We start from the raw sequence: 26,530 nt of genomic DNA, 5'->3' as shown, positions 1-26,530 counted from the left end.
ATTTGCCCAAAAATGCAAAAAAAATTTTTCTAATTTTTCTGTCAACCCCATGAAATTGTTGGGCTGTCTTCAAAAATTTACATATGTATAAGATGAATGTAAGATCATCATTTGCAAAACAAATTTGACTCAATTCCAAGCAGTAGAAGCGAAGTTATTTCAGTTTTTCTTTCATTATTCTGGGATTATCCTTGATTGGTGGATAATCCAAGAATTATCATCAAAAAACTGGAATATCTTCGCTTCTACTGCTTGGAATTGAGTCAAATTTGTTTTGCAAATGATGATCTTACATTCATCTTATACATATGTAAATTTTTGTGGGCGGTCTTTCGATGACTTTTCTTGTAATCTGGTAAAATCTTGGCTCTCTTATTTGAACCTTATATCGTTTCCATCTAGATTACTCGTACCAATCTCAAGTTCCTCCCCCGAATCATATCCCCGCAAACGAAGCTCGACACGAATCTTCTCTTCAAGAAATAGGTGAGCGCCTCGCCTGCGACGTCGCGACATTACTTTGTAATTTGCGTAACGCCCGTCTTCTTCTTCACAGGCGATGCAGACGGCGATAACGCCGAAGAGTGTGGCGACGCTGATCCCGCCGTTAAAGGTGATTGTTTGTCATACTTGGCTTTGGTGTTGACTATGGGACTTGTAACGACTTTTGGTGGAACCCGCAATTTCTCGCCGCAAATTGATACTAGCAATGATCTACATTCAGAAGTTTGGGTACAAATACTAATGACAGATTTAAATGAAAACCAGGAAATTAGAAAATACTGAATGTGGAATGTAGTTATTCTTGTCTTGACCATCGGTGTGCTGGGACTTTATCCCACGGCCTGCTGAGCGAGATACTGGACGCTCTACGATAGCATTGTCTGGTCTGGATATACCGCGATTATTTGTATGCTCTTGCATAGCGCTTTGAACACTCGTGCCCCTGGATTTGTCTGTAATCGCTCGCTATTTTAACGACAGCCGGCTTGATTTAAATATTCATTGCCGCGCAGTGCATACGAACTCCCTATAGGTGGCAGAGGGGATCAGTGACAGTGTAAATTTCTAATTTTCCGATTATTCGAGTACGTTTTGCCTGCTTACAGTACTTTCTCTAGTGGTTATGTTTTTAGGCTGCTTCTGTTCGACCGTTTTCCGGCAGAACGAGGCCTAGAATATTTAGGTTTTACTTGTACCAACAATAGGGTTGCCATGCGTCCTTCTTTTTCCGGGGATCGAAAATGTCCTCCAAGGACGCCCTAAATGTCCACATGTCTACCTTTTTGGGAATTCGGGCGCAACTAATAAACGACATAAATGACGTGAGATCTGCAATGCGGATGTCCGGGAGTAGGGATGGAAAAATGAAAGTTTTATTTTAGGCAACACATTTTGATTTTCTGTAAAAATTATAGAATTGGCAGTTTTTTAGTCATGTAATCTAACTGTTGTAATTTGTGAAAAGTGTCCTTCTTTCCAGTTCCCACAATATGGTAATCCTAACCAGCAATGACTACTACCTTCACCACCTCTTGTCGAAATTTTGATGTACGAACTTTTATTATTCCAGAAACAGACGACACTCCTAAGGAAGAAACGGCAGTCGGCGACGATCAAAGCGTCGCTGAGAAGCATTGACGTTTTTCTACGACTTTTTTCTATTCCCTCCCATTCTTTATCCGGCATTTTTGCGCCCCTCGTCTGACTCGTGTTAGTCTGTCTGTCTCTGATCATGGTAACGCGCATATCGATCGACAAGCGGCGACGTGACTGGTCGACGCACAGACGTATGCCTGACTGGACTGGCATGATTCGTTCTTGCCGTCACAGTCATTGACCCTGTGTTTGCAAGGACTCGTATTTTCGTGATTTCCATCAGTCAAGTCGTGGAATTAGCTGGCCCCCTGTAATTTCTGTCGGAGCTCATTGTTATTGTCCTGTTGGAAGATATTCGAAACTGGTCTATACGACACGTAAACCTCTCCCGATGCCTTGATTTTTCCTTACAACAACAGCACAAATATCATGGCCGCTTTTGTACTTACATATTTTTCACTATTGTGGTTAACGACATGTGTCACCGGATCGGAAAACGCAATTCTATGTCGGTGCTATCACTGTCACGTATCGTTTTTTCTGTGTACTTGTCGTAAGCCGACGACGCGTACCGTTACGCGCGGCTGGCGACTACTCTCGTTTACACTTTTTGTATCTCTTGTCACTTCCAAACCGCATATTTTGAAGGCAATCAAGTGGGAGATGTTCGTTTGCAGAAACAGTTTTGTAGCGGTGATCCTATTTCGCGTGAGAGCGTCACTTTTTGCACGATTTGATGCTGTCGTGAAAGAAAAAACTTTTGATTTGATTCCACAAAGTCTCTTGCCGCCGCACAAGTACCTTGACTGACGAGTTGCCCGTGCTTTCAATCAATTCACTCTGTCGTGTTTCCTGACATCTCTGCAACGGAGTGTCTTTTCTTGTTGGATGCAACAGACGTGTCTCCCTTTTCCAGATTTAATTTCTGACCTGGTTGGAAAAATTCGGTGTGCGTTTCTACGTGATTTTGCTGAACCCTCCTATTTTTTCCGGCTGTGTGCTCGCGTGAAATTTCTAAGCGTAGAACAAGCTGCGATATGCGCACAGCGAGCACGCACTTTGACAGTACTGTTCAAACGCAAAGTCGGTAGAACTTCCTGTATTCGATGCTGTCTAACAACTCAATTATAATTTACCGTCACTGCCGTGACCCGTCATATTGCCACCCGAAGACTTGATAATCTATCGTGCAATTTATGTCTTCGCGAATTCCCTTCTTGGAGAACGATCGATGAATGGACGAGATTGGATCGCTGTGCTGTAGACAATCGTCCGTGCTGCCAGTGTGATGTAGATTGAAGCTGACGCGTTCACTTCTCTGGAGGCGGGCCTACACAGTGGGCTTGCGCCTGTTAGAAGTGTGTCAGTTATTTACATCACATTTTAATATTTGTTAAAACTTTTTTCATGTGGTCTTGTGGGAGGGATTTGTGTATTTTCAATAAAATCACCGCATCGATCTTAGTGTTCCTGAATCGTGGGGGTTTGTGTGGGTTCGGATTACTGCCAATACGCAGAGGGGATCAGTAACGAAGTACTTCTACTTTTTTGAAGTACTCTATTCGTAACATTTTGTGATCTACTTACTTTTCGCTATTTTCGGGCTGTCAAGTAGGCTATCTATAGTGTATCATATTAACTTCTAATTCTTCTATCAGGTTGAGCGCCATTGAGCTAAATTATGATTTGTTGGTTAGTTGTAATTGTGAGTGCCTTTATTTCAACTTTGTTATTATATTTTAGTGGTATATAAAACGGCTGTCGGTGCAAAACCTTGAATTCAAATAAAAATACCATCTTGCAAAAAATGAACACATGCATGACGAATTAAGCTACCACAGAAATGAATTTCTTTGTGAAGAATAATGACCAAAAGCTAGCGTAATTGAACATGCCGTGGAGAAAAAACTTGACCTGATTGAGAAAAACTGATTGCATTTATTGATCAGCGCGAAAAATTGATTCAAAAACATCTTTGACCCTTGAAAATGAATTTTCGACCGCAGCACAGTGTTATTGCGGACCAAATCAGAAGTCGAAGTACGTTGGCGGGCCGAGTGAAACATTTTAGCTATATTCTCCTGGATATTTTATTTGTAAAATTACATTGTTCATAAATGCGTGAATGTGTTCATGTCAGGTAATGAGAAATTGACGGTTATTAATTGAAAAAATGTCTACTTGCTGCCATGATTCGAAACAATGCTAAAAATAATACATTTTTAACTCTCTTTAAACTCCTATCCACATTCTTCTATTTATACTCTAGAACTGTGGTTCTCAAACTTTTTTAGGCACGCCTCTCTTCATGATAGTGAATAATTCAGCGCCCCCTTTTCATGATATCATCAAATATTAAAAAGAGCAACCAGAATGCAGTGTTGGGATCAAGTCACTACCTTCGAGTCACGAGTCATCTCCAGTCATTGCACATTTTGACTCGAGTCAATAAGTCAAGTCAATCGATTTTCAAAGGTGACTCGAGTCAAGTCAAGTCACCCGTTTTTTGGAGGTGACTCGAGTCAAGTCAAGTCAAATTGAATTTTCGAAGCATGAGTGATCATTCAAATTCATTATATTTTACTGGCTATGTTAAAGAGGTCAATTGGTCATTTATCTTGAATCAAATAACGAATATAAAGGTAAATATAGATGCAAAAATGCCTTGTATCGCTCACGCACACGTAGAACGGATAATAAAATACGTAAGTAGTTGTCTAGCTACATCAGGGGTGTCAAACGTACGACCCGCCAAATGATTTCATTCGGCCCGCGAAGAAATTCTGAGTATATCGTGAAAATTGCGTGATTTTATCCAACACATTTTCGAATTTGCAGTAAGAAATACCACTAATAAATATTCCTTCAAGATAGCAAATTTCGAGTATGTTCAAAGGCCACATTATAACAACGCGACAGCGGAGTTGTGATTGTAGTTATCGTCAGGAGAAAATCGCTGACAATAACTTTCAATTCCGAGAATGCGAAAAAGTGCATATACTGAGTTTAGGGTTCGTAATATTTAGGAATCATTTGACTGGTGCGGCCCGCGAGTGATCTGTATATTTGAATTCGACCCGCGACGTCAGTTGAGTTTGACAATTCTGAGCGACATGCTATACATTCTCTTATTATCGGCAAAAATAGAGGATCGAATACGAAGCGTCGAGAAGATGAAAGAAATTGATATCCTACAATACACTAGCCCAGTGCTCTTCAACCGGGGTGGTCGTACACCCTAGGGTGTAAGTAGTTAGTATGATCGGTCGCGATTCGCCATTGTGGCTTATGGGCGGGGTGGTGACTCGTATTGAAAACCCGGGGTGGTGACTCGTACTTTCAGACCCCCCTTGTGGTGGTGACTCGTAATGGGTTCTTATGGGTGCGGCCGTGATTCGTACTTTCGGGTATAGGCTGCGGCGGTGACTCGTATTGAAAAATCGGGGTCGTGACTCGTACTTTCAGGTATAGGCTGCGGCGGTGACTCGTATTGAAATACTCGCGGTCATGACTCACCTTTTTTGCTATAGGCGGTAGCGGTGATTCGCCCTTTCGGGTATAGTCAACCCTCGCGCTGTGTTGAAGAAGTATCAGGAATAGTAAATAGTCACGTGATTGATTCTTAGTTAATGTGTATATTACAAATTATTATATATGACCGATTCGAGTTAATCCCAACGTTTGCGGTGAGTACGACAATGATATATCGTTATTCTTGTGGACGCGGCGATGATTCGTACTTTCGTTGATAGAATGCTAGCGGCATGTCGTACTTTCACCAAAAAGGGTGTGAAATAGTTTGCTAAATCTAGGAATCAGTCGCTTGGTTTACCACGGAACCGTCGTAGACGGCGATTCCAATACCAACAATAGCCGCGTTCACATATTAACACTCCAAATAGGTGTGAAATAGTTTGCAAACCCTGCGTTCGCTGACAAGATAATGTCTCAGACATACGCGACTTGATGTTACAGGCATATCGATCGCTCACGCGGTGAAATTTTCGTAAGCAGTTTGGCACAGAGCTTGATTTCACTCGTACGATTTAATAAGTAACGAATAACAGACCGCCAGTGTCGGTAACTTGAATAGCGACAAATTGTCACTTATTTCCGCTCTAACCCTAATCCTTTGTGAAGTGAACGCTTATTCAAAAGGGTGTGATATCATTTTAAAATCCTACGACCGCTCACAGGGTAATGCTCCAGACATAGCGATCGCTCATGATTTGGTGTTACAGACATACCGATCGCTCACAAGGTAATATTTCCGTAACTAGTTTGTCCCAGAGTCGTCGCAGACGGTGATTCGTAAACCAACAATTTGGCACTTTCTGGTGGTCGCTATATGTTTGACACTTCGGAACGTGGTTGACTTTAGTTGTATGATAAGAATCATGCGAAAATACAAGTAATGTGTCAATATGTCAAACTTGAAATGAAACTTACTACACAGCTCAAGTTGATTCGTATTTGAATGTGTTGATCCGGTACAATTCTAATTAATTTGAGAAATCTTTTTAACGTGATCCTTTGATTCGACCGTAACCTGAATATTACTGACGCCGACTTTCAGTCACATTGAATTATTCACACATTCCACGCCGCTGTTTTAACAGTTATAGAATCAATACCAACTATCTCTAACCCGATAATATTCAATCATTTTGGTAATTTACCAACTTTAAATCCATTCGCGGATGTACTAAAGGTAAATCCAAATAATCCAAAATGAAATATTTGGACTTTGACATAGTCTGAATTGAAATAGATTGACAAACATGACTACCAACTTTCCCGCAGTCCCATTTCGATATTATATGCACATTGATTTGAAACAAGTAATGAAACATTACAACTCTATTCGCGATCCCGCTTTCCGTTTGTCAAAGAGATATTTTAACATCTTACCATACTCAAAAGAATTCTTCACAACATTAACAATTGTTAAAAATCTAGTTTTCACTTACTTGATTATATCACTACAACTCACAAACTTGAATTAATTCATCCTGGCTGTATTCGTATGATCGGTCTTTTTTATTCGATTGTAAAGGTCGTTACTATTCTGAAGACAAAGTATTTACTAATCGGTACATATACGATTTGACTTGGACATATTATATTTTGAGTATACGAGATTTGAATGTCCGAACAATAACTGAGAATTAATTTATCACAATTAAATCCGTATATTACAGCGTAAAAGATATTTGGGGGTCAGCAACTCTGTACGGTCGTAGTTACAACCACATTAACTAATCTACCCAGGCAACTCGTCATGATCATTCCTGAAATCAACACAAACACGACCACTGACTTGAGTTAACCGCGAAACAGCATCAAGTTTTAAATCCGCTTGCAGCTGACGGATTATTCGAATACATCGATGGAGAATATTATTGAACTCGTCGGTATTGTTACTTCAACAAATTACACCGACTGCGAAAGTTAATATTGAATGGTAAGACTTGATCACATATTTGTTGATCACAGACATGACAAAAAAACATGACCGAGATTTTATAAACTAGTCATATTACTCTACACATCTATCAATATCAAAATGCGAGTCATCCAATTTTTCTACTAAAGTAACATTGCACTTTCGGATTCGGTATAGTCATACAAATTGTATTAAATCCAACATCAAAACAAAAGGATTTTTTTTAGTTTATTGAAATCAAATCATTCGTCTTCGACTTGTGCTTTTCTAGATTGCACGCAACAATTCGTTACGAATGAGCTGTAACCAAAGTTAAGAATTCTTTGTGTCCACAGATATAGAAGATGAATATAGCTAACACAATCACGAATCGACGTTTCAGAGTATTTCACGGATGTAATAAACTTGTTAGTGTCGCCTATCTAAAAGTATGCATGCGTTCGATTTCCATACCGACTGTTGCGATGTTTAGGATTCGCTTACCATGACCAAGAGTGAGGATTTAACATCAATGTCGTTACTGGAGGTATTCACAACAGAGAATCGAAACATTACACAGTGTGAAAATATATCTTTGATATCAAAGCACTATCCCAAGTACACGATTAATACTCAACTCCGTTCACACTTTCTATAGAACGTGCTAAATGTAAAATATCACGAGGTTGCACTCTAAGACTTTGATCATTACAAAAGTAAATTGAATATGTTTGCTCGACGCATTCAATTCAACTAGAAATGTCTAGGGCACAACAATCGTAATATTAAGGAAGTACTTGCTACACTGTAATTCACTTAACGTGTTTTGCATTGTTGTTCATTTGTAGTATTGATTGTTTTTGAACCCCCAAATAATAATTCTCGACATGAAACCAAACCGCTGAAAGTCGTTACCATCACAACGAAACAATGTGAACGATGTTTGCCAAATGTACCCTATGGTTAGGTGTACTAGAATTATTTGTGTAACACATACACCGACAATGTAATCGAAAATTTTTCCGTTGTCATTCGCTAAAGTAAATGTCATCACAATACTCTGTCACTAAAGATCTTACTTGTATCTGATTGAATCACCGATAATTAACTCGCTAAATCAAACCATAAGGAAATTTCACTCACTCATCAGATATGAAACAGCGTCGCTTAGTCGGTGTAGATCGTTTTTCTAAATGCAAATCATACCTGACCAACAGAAAACAATTTTCACTCACCTTGTAATGAAACCAAGTGGTGGACCTTCGTTCAATATTTTGTTTGTGTCAAATACTTTGCAATAAACACAGTGGAGTGGTCGAGCTTTACAGCAGCAGACTGTAATCTGTAAATCAAGCTTACATCCGACTTGTAACTGTATCGTTTACCTAACCGAGTTGTATGCACAGTTTGATATTTTTTGTTATTTGGTAATTGCTGAATATACTACTTCGAAATACTCCCTTGAACGTAATTTCCATCGTCGTAATAATCGAAGTACATTTGTGTCGAATTCGTAACAGCCGACTATGACATGATAAATTTTTGACAAGTTATGCTTGGAAGATTGGTTGTATATCACGAAAAATAATTACCGCTCATATTGATACTGTTATCCATTGTTCGGTATTTTCAAACGAGTAAAATTTATTACTCGAGTTACTCCGCTTAATGCAAATGTAAACACAACCGTCTTTCAACATCGCAAAGACATCGGTACAAAGTATACAATCAAACGCAACAAGTTTTACTTTTGTAGGTTGTGTATGGTTATCCTGCATAACTCATTTCTTACCAAAGCCATATGAAATAAATTCATGTTACACGAAAATATTCACTCATGCTACAAACCTGTACAATGATTGGTGGTGCTTTCAAACTGTTTCGATACCTCAAGAACTTTATTGTCTGAATGGTTGTTCATGTATCGTAATAATCAAGTAGTTCAACACAGAACTAGTATTAACAGAAACACCAGAGTTGTTTACACAAAAGTTTGTATGTGTACAGTATACGAATACCATGTGTAAGTCCAGCACAATTGTGGTATCCATACGAGTTTAGTTAACACAATTTACGACACCGAGGTCGCGTCATCTTTCGTAAGACAACAAACCAAGGCTTCAGGATATGTCCATGTCATAGCAATGAATCGGCTACTCCAACAACAGAGTGCATATGTTTTCTAGTTACGGTGCTTACATCTTACACACAAATCAATCTACTTTGCTAACGAAAAGTGGTGAGTCATCATATGGTTATCCTCACTAGTAAAACATACTATCATACAAAATGGTCGTTATAGTTTGCACACCAACGGTACATCGTACAAGTAACAAGTCTCGAGAATCCAGTTATTCAAAAAACGTGAAAGTATTTCTACACCAAGTCGTTATGTTGACGAAAGCGTATATTGTAATATCATGATCGATTTGCATTCGTTGGTCACAAACTGTCACTACTCTAAATAATTCTTTTTCACTCAAACACAAACGCATACTTGTCACCATTCGTTTTCATCAAGTACGAGTTCAAGAAACTTACTACGACATGAATTTTTATTTTTATGTTGTGTAAATAGGTAATAATTAATTCAAGTAACACTATATCAACATCATCGAGTTGTGCTAATAGATTTACATGTGGTCTTGTGGTTTTCATCGGGACATACAGCACGAACTAACTGTAGACTCCTCTCTGTTGTACAGCTACTCGGTAATCGAAATGCATTAACATGTAAACAACGATCTTGTTTCGTCACACCAAAAATATGTTCACTGTCGCGATACTCCGCACAAGACGTGCATAGCCTTTTCACACTCGTAATAGTATACCAACGTCAAGCGATAACGTTTAACAAGACCAACGACACTGAACCCACGACGTTTACCTATGTAAAATTACCACTTTCACTAACCAGTCCATCGTTTACCTGACTAAACATATTATTTTCCTTTGGAGATCTGATGTTTACCCAGAGTAAGAAACCTTTTTCACTTGGAAATCTATTTTTTCCTTGGCTAACAAACCTTTTTTCACTTGTTAATATATTTTTTCCTTGGCTAACAAACCTTTTTTCACTTGGAAATCTATTTTTTCTCTGGTTAACAAACCTTTTTCCCCGGGTAACAAACCTTTTTCCCTGAGCAACAAGCCATTTTCACTTGGTGGTCCGTCGTTTACCTGAGTAAAAATATCAGTTTCCTTTGGGGATCTGGCGTTTACCCAGTGTAACAATACATTTTCGCTTGGAACAATACTTTTACCTAGAGTAACTAATCATTTTCTCCTGGGTAACAATCCCTTTTCGTCTGGAAACTATCATTTAACTGAGTACCAATACCGTTTTCACTTGGAAATACATTTTTTCCCTGGGTAACAATACCATTTTCGTTTTGAAAACTGACAACCACACCGGTCAATTTGATATTTTTTTATATTGTTACAACGAACAGTGACGGAAATATACACAGACTACCGGTTTCAGAGTACACCCCATCGGTCGTATCACGTCAATATCATCGGTTAACCACATACAATATACTCTTGTACACCGAAATGCACGCTTTGGAAAATTGGACAATAGGCTGCGATAGTTCTGTGATGTCCGGGTTCGTGCTTTAGATTTTCCAGAGTCAAAATGTCTGAATAAAACACCTCCTCGACGACGGTTGGTATGTGGATAACGGTGTTCGGAAAACGGTTGGATTTATGTCACCCATCGCGATAACAATTCCAGGTCGAGTTTTCCTCCCGCATGTTTACTATATTGTGTCTTTATTGGTCAATGTATGTCTCGACATTCAGTTTGAAATCGGAAATGATAAAGTATGTAACCGGATCCGGATATCAACTCTGAATCGATAAACCAATGAACAATATTCAAAGTAAACATGTTACACCCTGTGTTTCCACGAAAAAATACCATCCAGACATACGTCGCGCTTGTTTGCCCACATCAGTATACGCGCAAATGGAGGTGTGTGACATTGCATGCAATGTGTTGGTATACAACGGCTATGATAATGTCTGTGGATCGATGTTTGTATACCAACACATTGCATGCAATGTCACACACCTCCATTTGCGCGTATACTGATGTGGGCAAACAAGCGCGACGTATGTCTGGATGGTATTTTTTCGTGGAAACACAGGGTGTAACATGTTTACTTTGAATATTGTTCATTGGTTTATCGATTCAGAGTTGATATCCGGATCCGGTTACATACTTTATCATTTCCGATTTCAAACTGAATGTCGAGACATACATTGACCAATAAAGACACAATATAGTAAACATGCGGGAGGAAAACTCGACCTGGAATTGTTATCGCGATGGGTGACATAAATCCAACCGTTTTCCGAACACCGTTATCCACATACCAACCGTCGTCGAGGAGGTGTTTTATTCAGACATTTTGACTCTGGAAAATCTAAAGCACGAACCCGGACATCACAGAACTATCGCAGCCTATTGTCCAATTTTCCAAAGCGTGCATTTCGGTGTACAAGAGTATATTGTATGTGGTTAACCGATGATATTGACGTGATACGACCGATGGGGTGTACTCTGAAACCGGTAGTCTGTGTATATTTCCGTCACTGTTCGTTGTAACAATATACAAAAATATCAAATTGACCGGTGTGGTTGTCAGTTTTCAAAACGAAAATGGTATTGTTACCCAGGGAAAAAATGTATTTCCAAGTGAAAACGATATTGGTACTCAGTTAAATGATAGTTTCCAGACGAAAAGGGATTGTTACCCAGGAGAAAATGATTAGTTACTCTAGGTAAAAGTATTGTTCCAAGCGAAAATGTATTGTTACACTGGGTAAACGCCAGATCCCCAAAGGAAACTGATATTTTTACTCAGGTAAACGACGGACCACCAAGTGAAAATGGCTTGTTGCTCAGGGAAAAAGGTTTGTTACCCGGGGAAAAAGGTTTGTTAACCAGAGAAAAAATAGATTTCCAAGTGAAAAAAGGTTTGTTAGCCAAGGAAAAAATATATTAACAAGTGAAAAAAGGTTTGTTAGCCAAAGAAAAAATAGATTTCCAAGTGAAAAAGGTTTCTTACTCTGGGTAAACATCAGATCTCCAAAGGAAAATAATATGTTTAGTCAGGTAAACGATGGACTGGTTAGTGAAAGTGGTAATTTTACATAGGTAAACGTCGTGGGTTCAGTGTCGTTGGTCTTGTTAAACGTTATCGCTTGACGTTGGTATACTATTACGAGTGTGAAAAGGCTATGCACGTCTTGTGCGGAGTATCGCGACAGTGAACATATTTTTGGTGTGACGAAACAAGATCGTTGTTTACATGTTAATGCATTTCGATTACCGAGTAGCTGTACAACAGAGAGGAGTCTACAGTTAGTTCGTGCTGTATGTCCCGATGAAAACCACAAGACCACATGTAAATCTATTAGCACAACTCGATGATGTTGATATAGTGTTACTTGAATTAATTATTACCTATTTACACAACATAAAAATAAAAATTCATGTCGTAGTAAGTTTCTTGAACTCGTACTTGATGAAAACGAATGGTGACAAGTATGCGTTTGTGTTTGAGTGAAAAAGAATTATTTAGAGTAGTGACAGTTTGTGACCAACGAATGCAAATCGATCATGATATTACAATATACGCTTTCGTCAACATAACGACTTGGTGTAGAAATACTTTCACGTTTTTTGAATAACTGGATTCTCGAGACTTGTTACTTGTACGATGTACCGTTGGTGTGCAAACTATAACGACCATTTTGTATGATAGTATGTTTTACTAGTGAGGATAACCATATGATGACTCACCACTTTTCGTTAGCAAAGTAGATTGATTTGTGTGTAAGATGTAAGCACCGTAACTAGAAAACATATGCACTCTGTTGTTGGAGTAGCCGATTCATTGCTATGACATGGACATATCCTGAAGCCTTGGTTTGTTGTCTTACGAAAGATGACGCGACCTCGGTGTCGTAAATTGTGTTAACTAAACTCGTATGGATACCACAATTGTGCTGGACTTACACATGGTATTCGTATACTGTACACATACAAACTTTTGTGTAAACAACTCTGGTGTTTCTGTTAATACTAGTTCTGTGTTGAACTACTTGATTATTACGATACATGAACAACCATTCAGACAATAAAGTTCTTGAGGTATCGAAACAGTTTGAAAGCACCACCAATCATTGTACAGGTTTGTAGCATGAGTGAATATTTTCGTGTAACATGAATTTATTTCATATGGCTTTGGTAAGAAATGAGTTATGCAGGATAACCATACACAACCTACGAAAGTAAAACTTGTTGCGTTTGATTGTATACTTTGTACCGATGTCTTTGCGATGTTGAAAGACGGTTGTGTTTACATTTGCATTAAGCGGAGTAACTCGAGTAATAAATTTTACTCGTTTGAAAATACCGAACAATGGATAACAGTATCAATATGAGCGGTAATTATTTTTCGTGATATACAACCAATCTTCCAAGCATAACTTGTCAAAAATTTATCATGTCATAGTCGGCTGTTACGAATTCGACACAAATGTACTTCGATTATTACGACGATGGAAATTACGTTCAAGGGAGTATTTCGAAGTAGTATATTCAGCAATTACCAAATAACAAAAAATATCAAACTGTGCATACAACTCGGTTAGGTAAACGATACAGTTACAAGTCGGATGTAAGCTTGATTTACAGATTACAGTCTGCTGCTGTAAAGCTCGACCACTCCACTGTGTTTATTGCAAAGTATTTGACACAAACAAAATATTGAACGAAGGTCCACCACTTGGTTTCATTACAAGGTGAGTGAAAATTGTTTTCTGTTGGTCAGGTATGATTTGCATTTAGAAAAACGATCTACACCGACTAAGCGACGCTGTTTCATATCTGATGAGTGAGTGAAATTTCCTTATGGTTTGATTTAGCGAGTTAATTATCGGTGATTCAATCAGATACAAGTAAGATCTTTAGTGACAGAGTATTGTGATGACATTTACTTTAGCGAATGACAACGGAAAAATTTTCGATTACATTGTCGGTGTATGTGTTACACAAATAATTCTAGTACACCTAACCATAGGGTACATTTGGCAAACATCGTTCACATTGTTTCGTTGTGATGGTAACGACTTTCAGCGGTTTGGTTTCATGTCGAGAATTATTATTTGGGGGTTCAAAAACAATCAATACTACAAATGAACAACAATGCAAAACACGTTAAGTGAATTACAGTGTAGCAAGTACTTCCTTAATATTACGATTGTTGTGCCCTAGACATTTCTAGTTGAATTGAATGCGTCGAGCAAACATATTCAATTTACTTTTGTAATGATCAAAGTCTTAGAGTGCAACCTCGTGATATTTTACATTTAGCACGTTCTATAGAAAGTGTGAACGGAGTTGAGTATTAATCGTGTACTTGGGATAGTGCTTTGATATCAAAGATATATTTTCACACTGTGTAATGTTTCGATTCTCTGTTGTGAATACCTCCAGTAACGACATTGATGTTAAATCCTCACTCTTGGTCATGGTAAGCGAATCCTAAACATCGCAACAGTCGGTATGGAAATCGAACGCATGCATACTTTTAGATAGGCGACACTAACAAGTTTATTACATCCGTGAAATACTCTGAAACGTCGATTCGTGATTGTGTTAGCTATATTCATCTTCTATATCTGTGGACACAAAGAATTCTTAACTTTGGTTACAGCTCATTCGTAACGAATTGTTGCGTGCAATCTAGAAAAGCACAAGTCGAAGACGAATGATTTGATTTCAATAAACTAAAAAAAATCCTTTTGTTTTGATGTTGGATTTAATACAATTTGTATGACTATACCGAATCCGAAAGTGCAATGTTACTTTAGTAGAAAAATTGGATGACTCGCATTTTGATATTGATAGATGTGTAGAGTAATATGACTAGTTTATAAAATCTCGGTCATGTTTTTTTGTCATGTCTGTGATCAACAAATATGTGATCAAGTCTTACCATTCAATATTAACTTTCGCAGTCGGTGTAATTTGTTGAAGTAACAATACCGACGAGTTCAATAATATTCTCCATCGATGTATTCGAATAATCCGTCAGCTGCAAGCGGATTTAAAACTTGATGCTGTTTCGCGGTTAACTCAAGTCAGTGGTCGTGTTTGTGTTGATTTCAGGAATGATCATGACGAGTTGCCTGGGTAGATTAGTTAATGTGGTTGTAACTACGACCGTACAGAGTTGCTGACCCCCAAATATCTTTTACGCTGTAATATACGGATTTAATTGTGATAAATTAATTCTCAGTTATTGTTCGGACATTCAAATCTCGTATACTCAAAATATAATATGTCCAAGTCAAATCGTATATGTACCGATTAGTAAATACTTTGTCTTCAGAATAGTAACGACCTTTACAATCGAATAAAAAAGACCGATCATACGAATACAGCCAGGATGAATTAATTCAAGTTTGTGAGTTGTAGTGATATAATCAAGTAAGTGAAAACTAGATTTTTAACAATTGTTAATGTTGTGAAGAATTCTTTTGAGTATGGAAAGATGTTAAAATATCTCTTTGACAAACGGAAAGCGGGATCGCGAATAGAGTTGTAATGTTTCATTACTTGTTTCAAATCAATGTGCATATAATATCGAAATGGGACTGCGGGAAAGTTGGTAGTCATGTTTGTCAATCTATTTCAATTCAGACTATGTCAAAGTCCAAATATTTCATTTTGGATTATTTGGATTTACCTTTAGTACATCCGCGAATGGATTTAAAGTTGGTAAATTACCAAAATGATTGAATATTATCGGGTTAGAGATAGTTGGTATTGATTCTATAACTGTTAAAACAGCGGCGTGGAATGTGTGAATAATTCAATGTGACTGAAAGTCGGCGTCAGTAATATTCAGGTTACGGTCGAATCAAAGGATCACGTTAAAAAGATTTCTCAAATTAATTAGAATTGTACCGGATCAACACATTCAAATACGAATCAACTTGAGCTGTGTAGTAAGTTTCATTTCAAGTTTGACAAATTGACACATTACTTGTATTTTCGCATGATTCTTATCATACAACTAAAGTCAACCACGTTCCGAAGTGTCAAACATATAGCGACCACCAGAAAGTGTCAAATTGTTGGTTTACGAATCACCGTCTGCGACGACTCTGGGACAAACTAGTTACGGAAATATTACCTTGTGAGCGATCGGTATGTCTGTAACACCAAATCATGAGCGATCGCTATGTCTGGAGCATTACCCTGTGAGCGGTCGTAGGATTTTAAAATGATATCACACCCTTTTGAATAAGCGTTCACTTCACAAAGGATTAGGGTTAGAGCGGAAATAAGTGACAATTTGTCGCTATTCAAGTTACCGACACTGGCGGTCTGTTATTCGTTACTTATTAAATCGTACGAGTGAAATCAAGCTCTGTGCCAAACTGCTTACGAAAATTTCACCGCGTGAGCGATCGATATGCCTGTAACATCAAGTCGCGTATGTCTGAGACATTATCTTGGCAGCGAACGCAGGGTTTGCAAACTATTTCACACCTATTTGGAGTGTTAATATGTGAACGCGGCTATTGTTGGTATTGGAATCGCCGTCTACGACGGTTCCGTGGTAAACCAAGCGACTGATTCCTAGATTTAGCAAACTATTTCACACCCTTTTTGGTGAAAGTACGACATGCCGCTAGCATTCTATCAACGAAAGTACGAATCATCGCCGCGTCCACAAGAATAACGATATATCATTGTCGTACTCACCGCAAACGTTGGGATTAACTCGAATCGGTCATATTTAATAATTTGTAATATACACATTAACTAAGAATCAATCACGTGACTATTTACTATTCCTGATACTTCTTCAACACAGCGCGAGGGTTGACTATACCCGAAAGGGCGAATCACCGCTACCGCCTATAGCAAAAAAGGTGAGTCATGACCGCGAGTATTTCAATACGAGTCACCGCCGCAGCCTATACCTGAAAGTACGAGTCACGACCCCGAGTTTTCAATACGAGTCACCGCCGCAGCCTATACCCGAAAGTACGAATCACGGCCGCACCCATAAGAACCCATTACGAGTCACCACCACAAGGGGGGTCTGAAAGTACGAGTCACCACCCCGGGTTTTCAATACGAGTCACCACCCCGCCCATAAGCCACAATGGCGAATCGCGACCGATCATACTAACTACTGGTGTACCAGAATTTGCAAAGGGTGTACCACTCGGATGGGGTGTACAGGGGTGTACCAGATCCGAATTACTATGAGCCGATGGCTGGCTAGCTATCACAAAGGTAGGTTTATGGGTTAGTACAGGTTGACGCACAGGTTAACGAGCGATATGGTACGATGTTATCTCAAAGGTAATACCCAGGGATATCTAGAACTCCTAGACTTCTAGATATCCCTGTGTAATACTGTACACCGCTTGATTGTGATGTCATAAGCAAATATTTCTCCTATTCATTTAGCCGTCGGCCAATGGTTCCGTTTGGTGTTGGAAAGTATGCAGTTAACAAACATGTGTTCAGCTATAGCAGGGGTGGGCAATTATTTTACTCCGCGGGTCAAATGAGAAGTAGAAAATACGTTGGCGGGCCAAGTGGAAATTTTTAGCTATATTATCCAGTGTGTTTCAATTTCTAAATTATATTGTTAATATATGCTGCTCAGTGTTGATGTTAGCTAATGAGAAAGTGGCGGTTAATTAATGAAATAGCTATCTGCCGTCATGATTCGAAACAATGTTAAATATGATACGTTTTTAACTCTTTTTAAACCCCTATCGACGTTCTTCTATTAAGACACTAAAACAGTTGTTCTCGAACTTATTTTAGGAACGCCCCGCTTCATGATAGTGAAAATGTTCACGCCCAATCCAACGGATGGTTTAAAGCCATGGAAGGTTATAGTTGTTGATGAGGGAATTCTATAATATCAAATTTGGACAATACACAGAGCAATAACTATACTATGAGCTTGGAGTAAATCGCGCGAAAAAAAATACATTTAACTTCGGCTTCGCGCCTCCCTTCAGATGCTTTCGCGGCCCCCAGTTCGAGAGCCACTGCACTGAAATGTATATGGGATAGTACAAAGCTTGGTCGCTTTGGTCGCTGTATTCCGAGTAGTGTGCAGCTCGAATAGCCTTGATGTTGAGCGAAGTTTGCAGTTTTCCTGAAGTTCGCCCTCTCTTGAGCAAGAGATTTGTGTTTTTGTCATAATTCAAACCCTTACTTCCGCCGACATGATTGGCAAAAACTAAAATGACGGGTCTACCCCTAACTCCAGTATACAAATATCAGTGCGCTAAACCCTCTATGAATTTCAGCTTTCGATTTCCTCTTTTTGACATGAACTTTCATCATTTATGGGTGATAGACAGGCCTGTTTATTTTTGGATTTCTCCAAAAATAACAAAAATAGCTTATTTTTGGATGTTTTCTAATTTTATTTTTGGAGAATCTCCAAAAATAAGAAATGAAGGTGGTTTGAGCCCTATTACTACTGAAAAAATCCACCAAAAGTATGTTATTATCATGTATTCAAAGTCCTCCAACACATAGATATCATCAGTGATCTTGATCTAACTTTGCAATACATTCTTCACAAATTTATTCTTTGGCCTGGAGAATGCCTTCTAAAGAATATTAATCAGTGCGAGACGCCCCGCCGAGAACCTTCTCCCACTTGATTTTCGAGATATCGGCCCCGAACGTCGCAATTGTGGGAATTATCGAGGTTAGGGATCCAAACATGGAGGAATGTCTAACTCTTCAAACTCTCCAATCTTCAAATCCTTTGCTCCTGAAAAGCGCTTGTAAATGATGCGCTTGAAACCTCTGATCCTCCACGAAGTTGCGTGCCTCATTGAACTTGACATTGATTTCGCCGTCCCCTTTGCCTCACTCAAGCTGCCTTCCAGTCTCGTCTACGTGTCGCACTGTGAAACTTATTAGTAAAAAGGCGGAGGGGCAAGCTGGTCAGCAGAAACGTGTAAGTGGATTGAGTGGAAGTCGTTTTAGCGTTTCGGTGACCCCTTCCCACACATAGATGCTGTTTTTGTGTGTTTTTATGAGTTTTCTGGTCGTTTACATCGCTCTGACTTGTTTATTTCACTGAATAACTTGAAAAAACATCATAAAAAAAATCTTATTTTTGGATGTTTTCAAATCTTATTTTTGGAGAATCTCCAAAAATAAAACCCACTATCCAAAAATAAACAGGCCTGGTGATAGATATTAGGTATGATGATGATGATGAGTCATATAGCAGTCGCGAGCACTGATTGACTGGTTTTACCAACTATACGGATTTGGAAACGCCTCACGTAACGATTTGAAACTCGTACCGTATAATGCGTAATGTGACAATCGCAACTAAGAAGGTTTGACCTAAACTATGGAAAGAGTGATTTCTTATGGATTTAATTGTTGCTCATACTTTGCCACAATGCCTTTATTTTGAATCTGGAGTACGCATGAAAGGTAGGCTATGTAGGAAGCGTAGTCGTGACATATGAATGAACAGGCTTCAAAGCAAACGAATTGCCTGTTTAGTTGATACAGCCTAAATTTTAGTCCACGCATCATCATTAAAAAAGCAGGTTGTATGTTAAGAATTCCAAGCAACCTTTCGCGGGCCGCACAGGATGGCTTCGCGGGCCGCATTTTGCCCGCGGGCCGCACTTTGCCCAGGTCTGAGCTATAGTCATTTGTCTTTAATTGATTTTTGAGGAAACCGCCGCGATAGCTCAGACTTCTTGAATCGGTACTTCCTACCCGGCATTAATTAATACCGCAATGCACATGAATGAAGTGACGTAGCCAGCCAGGGTCGAAACAGCTTCCATGTTGAAATCGAAACCCTTTTGTTTTAAAATGCCGATTTTATATCCAATATTTCGCCATACATTTGCAATTTAGTATTTTGTTATTAGTGATGCCAATTAGCGACAATAGACTGTATATAGCGGCATACGATCTGAGGTTACTGACATCTCTTCCAGCCCACGTACGTGCTACTATCGACTGTGTGTGGTGTGAGGCAGGCCTGGTGTGCGCCTGCTATCATCGCTGATCTGAATTACCGCTTCTGCAGCAGTAGCTTTACCTACTTTCTCCCCAATACTGTTAAATTTAGGTTGATTATCGTTCGTAATGTCATGCTGTTTTGGGGCTGACACGAAATAGATTCCAATTTGCGTGGCGGGCGGCCTAATTGGCTGCGAATAAACTCTGTGACCAAATACTATTTTATTCAAATCCAATTTTTTTGACGGCAATAACTCCGCTTCTACTGGTTGGAATTGAATCAAATTTGAAGAACATTATTTTTATACACAACAGAAAAATTTCACATTTTTCGTTATTAATTTTTATATAATAAATAGAAACTTTCTTCTCCCGTAGCCATGCGGCTACTGGTTGGAATTGAACCAAATTTTGTGTGTAGGCTTAAGTTGGGTAACCAAACAATTTTATCAAGTAGCCAGTACGATTTGAGGAAATAAGTCATATTTGTAGACCCCTAATGAACAGGGGTGTACGAGTTTTGAGCGAACGTTAAAAGGGTGTACCACGCCGAAAAAGGTTGAAGAGCACTGCACTAGCCATCTATACACTTCGGTGAGGATACAAGTACATAAAATATATTTGTTAGATGCAAATCATACAAAGAGGGTTGGTAAAGGTGAGCGCCGTGTAATGTAAGGACAGAGCCGTCCATTAAACAGCGATACGTTGGTATTAAATTAATCTGCTGCTACGACAAGGCAAGCTGTGATCATTTCGCATGCGGTCAGTGTATATGTGATGTAACAATGCAGGATCAGCGAAACGTACAATCAGTGAATGACTGGTTGCTCTCACAAGTTACGACTTACGAGGGCGTATCGTGAATAATCCGAACATGCACAGAATACATTGATTTAGTCGACACCGTTTACTTGATGACTTGAAATTGACTCGTAAATTTTGCTCCGATCGAGTCACGAGTCAATCCACAATTTTGAAGTGCTGAGTCAAGTCAAGTCAAGTCATTTTTGCAAATTTTCAATAAACAAATTTTCAATAAACTTCGGCTTCGCGCCCTCTTCTGATGCTTTCGCGCCCCCAGTTAGAGAACCACGTACTGCACTGAAATGTATATGCAATAATACAGAGCTTATTTTCTAGATCCCTGCCTTCCGAGCCATGTGCTTGTGCAGCCTTATTAACCTCGATGTTGAGCGAAGCTTGCATTTTTCTAAACTTCGCCCTACCTTGACCGAGTGCTTCGTACCTTTTGTCATAAGATAAGACCGACATTAATTAAAACTCTGAATCTCGGTGACATGTTCGGCTAAAACTAAAAAAGACGGGTTTACCCCTGAGTTCAATATAAATATTTAGTGCTCAAAAGTCTAGAGCAGTGGTTCTCAATTAACCTTTTTTTAGACACGCCCCCTTTTTGATAATGAAAAATTTCGCGCCCCCCTTATCGTCATATCACAAAATCCAACTGGGATGCTAGCAACCCCAACAGATTGTTTGGTGGTATGGTCGGTTATGAATGTTGATGAGAGAATAAAAAAATATGAAATTGGGTCTATATAGAGAGAAACACGCGTGTATTGGAGGTAAATCACGAGGAGTGCGAATTTTTTTTCAGGTGACCGCTTCTTCGCGCCCCCCTTCAGATGTTTCACGCCCCCCAAGCCAAGGGGTTGAGAACCCCTGGTCTAGAGCCTAATCTAAACCTTTGATTTCAGTTTTCGGCTTTCTTTTTTTGTTATGCCCGTTAATCCTTTATGGGTGATAAATATGATGAGTCATAGGCTACAGTAATGGCGAGCATTGATTGACCTTGTTACGAATAAGGCAGTGGTTCCCAACCTTTTTCATCTCGTGCCTCCCTTGGCCGAAATTTGAGCCAAAATTCCCCCCTTAGGAGAAATCTGCCCGATGATTAAAAAAGGTCATTTTTTACCGCGCAATCACCTGTTGACCGAAGAATAAGACCTGGCGAGGTACGGAGTGTATGTTTCTAGCAGGGATGTAACAATACTTTGTAGACCTCCAAAAACAATGGTCTTGGTCCCAATCAAACAAATTCTGGAAGGCTTGACTCAACAGACCCCATACTTCCATTTGTGTTTTCGGCTTATCATGCACCAATCGCTAATACAACTGCTGTGAAAAATCAGTATGCATAAATTTGCTGGTCTCGCCATTTTTTTCTCAAGTGTGCGTATGCTTTTGGCCAATAATATTGGTATTTTCATATATAGCAGGATTGACCACACTCGAGTCGGACTCGAGTCAGCATTTTCTGATGACTCGACTTGACTCGAGTCATTTTATCAAAATAGGGAAACGACTCGACTCGACTAGAGACAATCTGTGTATTGACTCGACTTGGAGTCATTGTACATGACTCGAACCAAGCCATATGACTCGTGACTATAAGACGGCATAGACCGACATTTCATTGTAATTTCGAAGCACAGTAAAGTGGCCTTCCTATTGGAATTTCGTCTATTGGTCCTGGTACTTGAGAATGCGACAATAAACTGCTCAAAGTGAGGAAAATTAGTATGTTATAAATCAAAATCATTGAATATCACCAAACAGAATTATAAAAAGTGAATTTAACAAGTCTTTAACTGAAAACTGAGCAGTCAACACAAGGAATTGGACTCGGACTCGAGTCACAATACCATAACTCGGACTCGACCCTATGCTCGGTGACTTGGACCGTCGCACTTGACTCAATGGCGAATTGAAAATGACTCGACTTGACTCGAGTCAAAACTATGAAAGTGAAATTGACTTGTGACTCGGAGCCTCGTGACTAGGTTACAGCCCTGATATATACCCTGATATATCACATACACGTGATCAGATTTCCTGCTTGAGCTCATTGAAATTTAGAACACTCATCCGGTTTCGGCAACATTGCACCAAGTTTAACATGCATTTTTTCGATCGAGTAGCTGTTCACTAAAAATAAAGCAAGGCTAGCGATCTCTTTGACTTGAATCGATGACGTTGGAATATTTTGTCACTTTATGAAAATGTTGACATGAAAATATAAGATGAATACTTTCGTTAGAGGCCTTGTTGTGATAGATTCGGCACGACATTTGCTCGCTTAGAATATATTTGATTGAGAGGCCGTCGCTGGCCTACAAAATTGTCTTGCGAACTGCAGCACATCTCAACTAGTTCAAAAAAAAGGGCGAACTTGTATGGGAGAAAGAGATTTCAAATAGCATTTGAACATACTTTCAGCAAAAAAAAACAGCTATAAGGAGCATACGCTCTGATATAACTGGTTGCCAGCATGACAGTTCGGACATGAACATTTTGGGAAATCCGTTACAATTCTAAAGTGGAATTCCTCCCTAAAAGTTGCAAAATTCCCCCCAAGGGGGGAATTCCTCCCCGGTTGGGAACCACTGGAATAAGGGATTTGGAAACGTATCACGTAACAGTTTTAAACACATGCCGTATAATACGTAATTGACACTGACAACAAAGAAGGTTTAAACCAGTGGTTCCCAACCTTTTTCGACTCATCGCCCCCTTTTGAAGCTCCACACCGATCATCGCCCCCCCCCCAATTATTGGGAACCAAGAAACAGCACTTCGCCAGCCCCCCCCCCCGAAGAAAACGTTGGTCTTTGGCCATATAGGGTGATAAACCAAACCCCAGACCCCCCAGCCAGTGGGCTTTTTGTCGCTATATATCAGCTATACCCTATTTCACGTACTGTTTGGTGAGTCACCATGATATTTCGCCTAAACGCGCGAAACGCGACAAATTTATATAATTCATGTTTGAATCGGTCAATATGGCCGATGTGGTATGTTGGAAAAGGCATGACCCCTAAATATTAATTAAACATCTTCGGGCGGAATCGTTGTTATATTGACTTCTTTACATGATGCTATTTCGTGACATCCTATATCTGCTATGTCAGAAGATAAGGAAATCGTCAAAAAATCGCCAGGACAGGAACATTCGATGCCAGCCATTGAGGCGCCTCTGGACACCTAAACATATATTTATATATATCGAAGTTTTCGGTCAGCACAAGGCCATTCCTTTTCGGCCAAGGTATTCTCGCTGCTGATCGTTCCGGCACCTCGGAGTCGCATGTTACAAGGCCTCTAACTATATATGTCTTGGTGCGTCGTGTCGCAGTAATGGCCGACGCCGAAGTTTCCCATTTCCATAAATCATGCGTATTTTTGTTGGGTGACGGGGACCCCAACATCAAGCGACTCATTAAAATATGAAATCGCGCACAGCGCGAAAAATTTTCGAAAAATTCGCATGAATTTAAAAAAAACTAACTCTATCATTCATCTCAATTCACGAAATAATCTTGGGCTTCCGTCGGTTTCGCCCCCCCCCCCAACTGGGGGGTTTGGGGTGCGGTAGTTACGGTCCCGACTCCAATAAAGTCGTTTTAACGCGCCTTCGTTGTTTTCGCCCCCTTCGTCCGTTTTCGCCCCCTATCGCCCCTTTCGTTATTTTCGCCCCCCTAGACTGCCAAATCGCCCCCTGGGGGCGATATCGCCCACGTTGGGAACCACTGGTTTATTAAACTAAACTATATTAAAAGAGTGGTTTCTTGTCACTTTAATTGCTACTCATACTTTGCCACATTGCCTTTATTTTGAAGCTGGATTACGCATGCGAGGTACGTAGGCAGCGTAATCGTGGCATATTAATGAACAGGCTTCAAAGTAAACAAATTTCCTGTTGAGCTGATACAGCCTATTGTTTTTGTCATTCAAAAAGCAAGTTTTATGTTTTGAATTCCAAGCAACCTTTTGCGGGCCACATTTGGCCTGAGGGTCGCACTTTGCCCAGGTCTGAGATGAAGCCATGAATATTGCATGTGTCGGCAGGCGAAGTCGATATGTCAGATAGTGGTCCGGTTATCTCGAGCGCTGACTAGTATTTTCGCAGTAGAAGCTGCTTGTATTTTGGACTTGAATGGGGACAGGACATGCTCGTCTGCCGATCTGACGACTTATTATTATTATGATTTTCTTTATTCACAGTAAATCTGGTAAATACACACATAATCAGGGGAGCAATCTGCCTCCAATGGAAAATGGCGAGATTGGAGTAAATTTTTAAAGTTTCAGCAATACAGATTGTTATTGTTATTGTTATTACCATGTAATACATGAAGAGCTCAGATTACAGAATTGCAGTAGATGAAGAATTGGAAAGGGTTACAGCGCAAAGAGATAATTGAAAATAAAGAATCGAAATTACAGAAGTTATGCCGTGATTCACAAGTGTAATTTTAGTAAAGTGGTACATTCAAAGTCTTCCGAAGAATATGCACATTGCACAGTGCCCAATAACATGATATTCTAGATCATGTCGAATCGAACGTTACCCGGAATCTGTTGGATATGTCTCATGAGTTTTATTATTTTATTATTTTAATATTACCATTTATAGCTCTACCAGGGATGTCGCTGGCTCTACCTGCAGAGTAGACATTACATAAATGTAGGCTCAGTGATCCGTGCAAAAAACACTCTGACCAATAAGCAGGAGGTCTACTCTGCATTGTGTGCAAACTTGATACTTTGGTACGAATGTAAACAATGCACTGAATGCAGGATGGCAATGTATTAACGCTGTGTTATGGTTATTTACAGCGCAAGCAATCAGATCAGGGTGAAAGAGGCAGTTTTACAATACAGTTTGTATATTTTCGACAATAAGAGATTGTTTTCGTGTTTTGCTATCATTTATTATCATTTCAATATGAATATTGCCTATACCAGCTACCATTCAATCATTTGTTATAGCAAACACAAATGGTCCATAACTCAAAACTAGCATAGCCGTCAATTTACTCTTGTCATCGTGGAGCTTTATAGCTGTGATCAGCAATGGATCGGTGCCATCACTGTGAGCAGAAGGGTTAACAATCTTAACATATTTTGAGATCCTAAAAAGACTGAAGTGGTCCTGGCGGAATTCTAGTGGAATCTTCGCTCTAACGTGAAACACCACGAATGATCATGCAATTCACTATTTCTGGGATTAACCCCGAGCGTATCGTGTAATCAGGAAATATCGACTAAGGTTGAATTCTTCCTTTATTCGGGTCTAATTTGGAAAAAATCAGGACCACTTCAGTCTAAAAAGATAACACTTTTTAAAAACTCTGATAGGTGTATTACCGGAAAAGAAAATGGACAATATTTAATTTTTAAAGTTTTCGACCAATAATACCTGTGTTAACTAACAAAAAAGGTTATCTTTTTAAAACGACCTCCGTTTTACCCGATTTTTTTACGAAACTCTGATGTTCGTTGCGTCGAGGTCGGGATTTTGATGGCATTTTAATACTTTTTGTAGAAAAAGAGGACATTTGAGCGTCCTTCGTGGACACTTTCAACTTATCCTCCTAAAAGAGGATATATGGCAATTATCGTTACTGACCTAT

General features: G+C 39.3%; 1 protein-coding gene and 1 long non-coding RNA gene across 12 annotated transcripts in view; one reads left to right on the top strand and one right to left on the bottom strand.

Moving 5' to 3' along the window:
* Positions 1–3,058, top strand: part of LOC145434131 (uncharacterized) — a 33,251-nt gene extending 30,193 nt beyond the window's left edge. For all 11 annotated transcript variants that reach the window (XM_080311437.1, XM_080311435.1, XM_080311433.1 and 8 more), the window contains 3 exons: positions 403–486; positions 557–613; positions 1,574–3,058. In XM_080311437.1, coding sequence (XP_080167563.1) covers positions 403–486; positions 557–613; positions 1,574–1,641 — 209 coding nt within the window. In that variant the 3' untranslated portion in view covers positions 1,642–3,058. The remainder of the gene's footprint in view (positions 1–402; positions 487–556; positions 614–1,573) is intronic.
* LOC145434144 (uncharacterized) overlaps positions 1–26,530 on the bottom strand; it is a 376,188-nt gene that overhangs the window by 110,114 nt on the left and 239,544 nt on the right. The window lies entirely within an intron of this gene.

Source organism: Botryllus schlosseri, chromosome 2, assembly GCF_051294905.1.
Source record: "Botryllus schlosseri isolate E-star chromosome 2, Bs_hap1, whole genome shotgun sequence".
Taxonomy (NCBI): domain Eukaryota; kingdom Metazoa; phylum Chordata; class Ascidiacea; order Stolidobranchia; family Styelidae; genus Botryllus; species Botryllus schlosseri.
The sequence above is the reverse complement of the archived record's forward strand: the minus strand, read 5'-3'. Positions and strand labels throughout refer to the sequence as shown.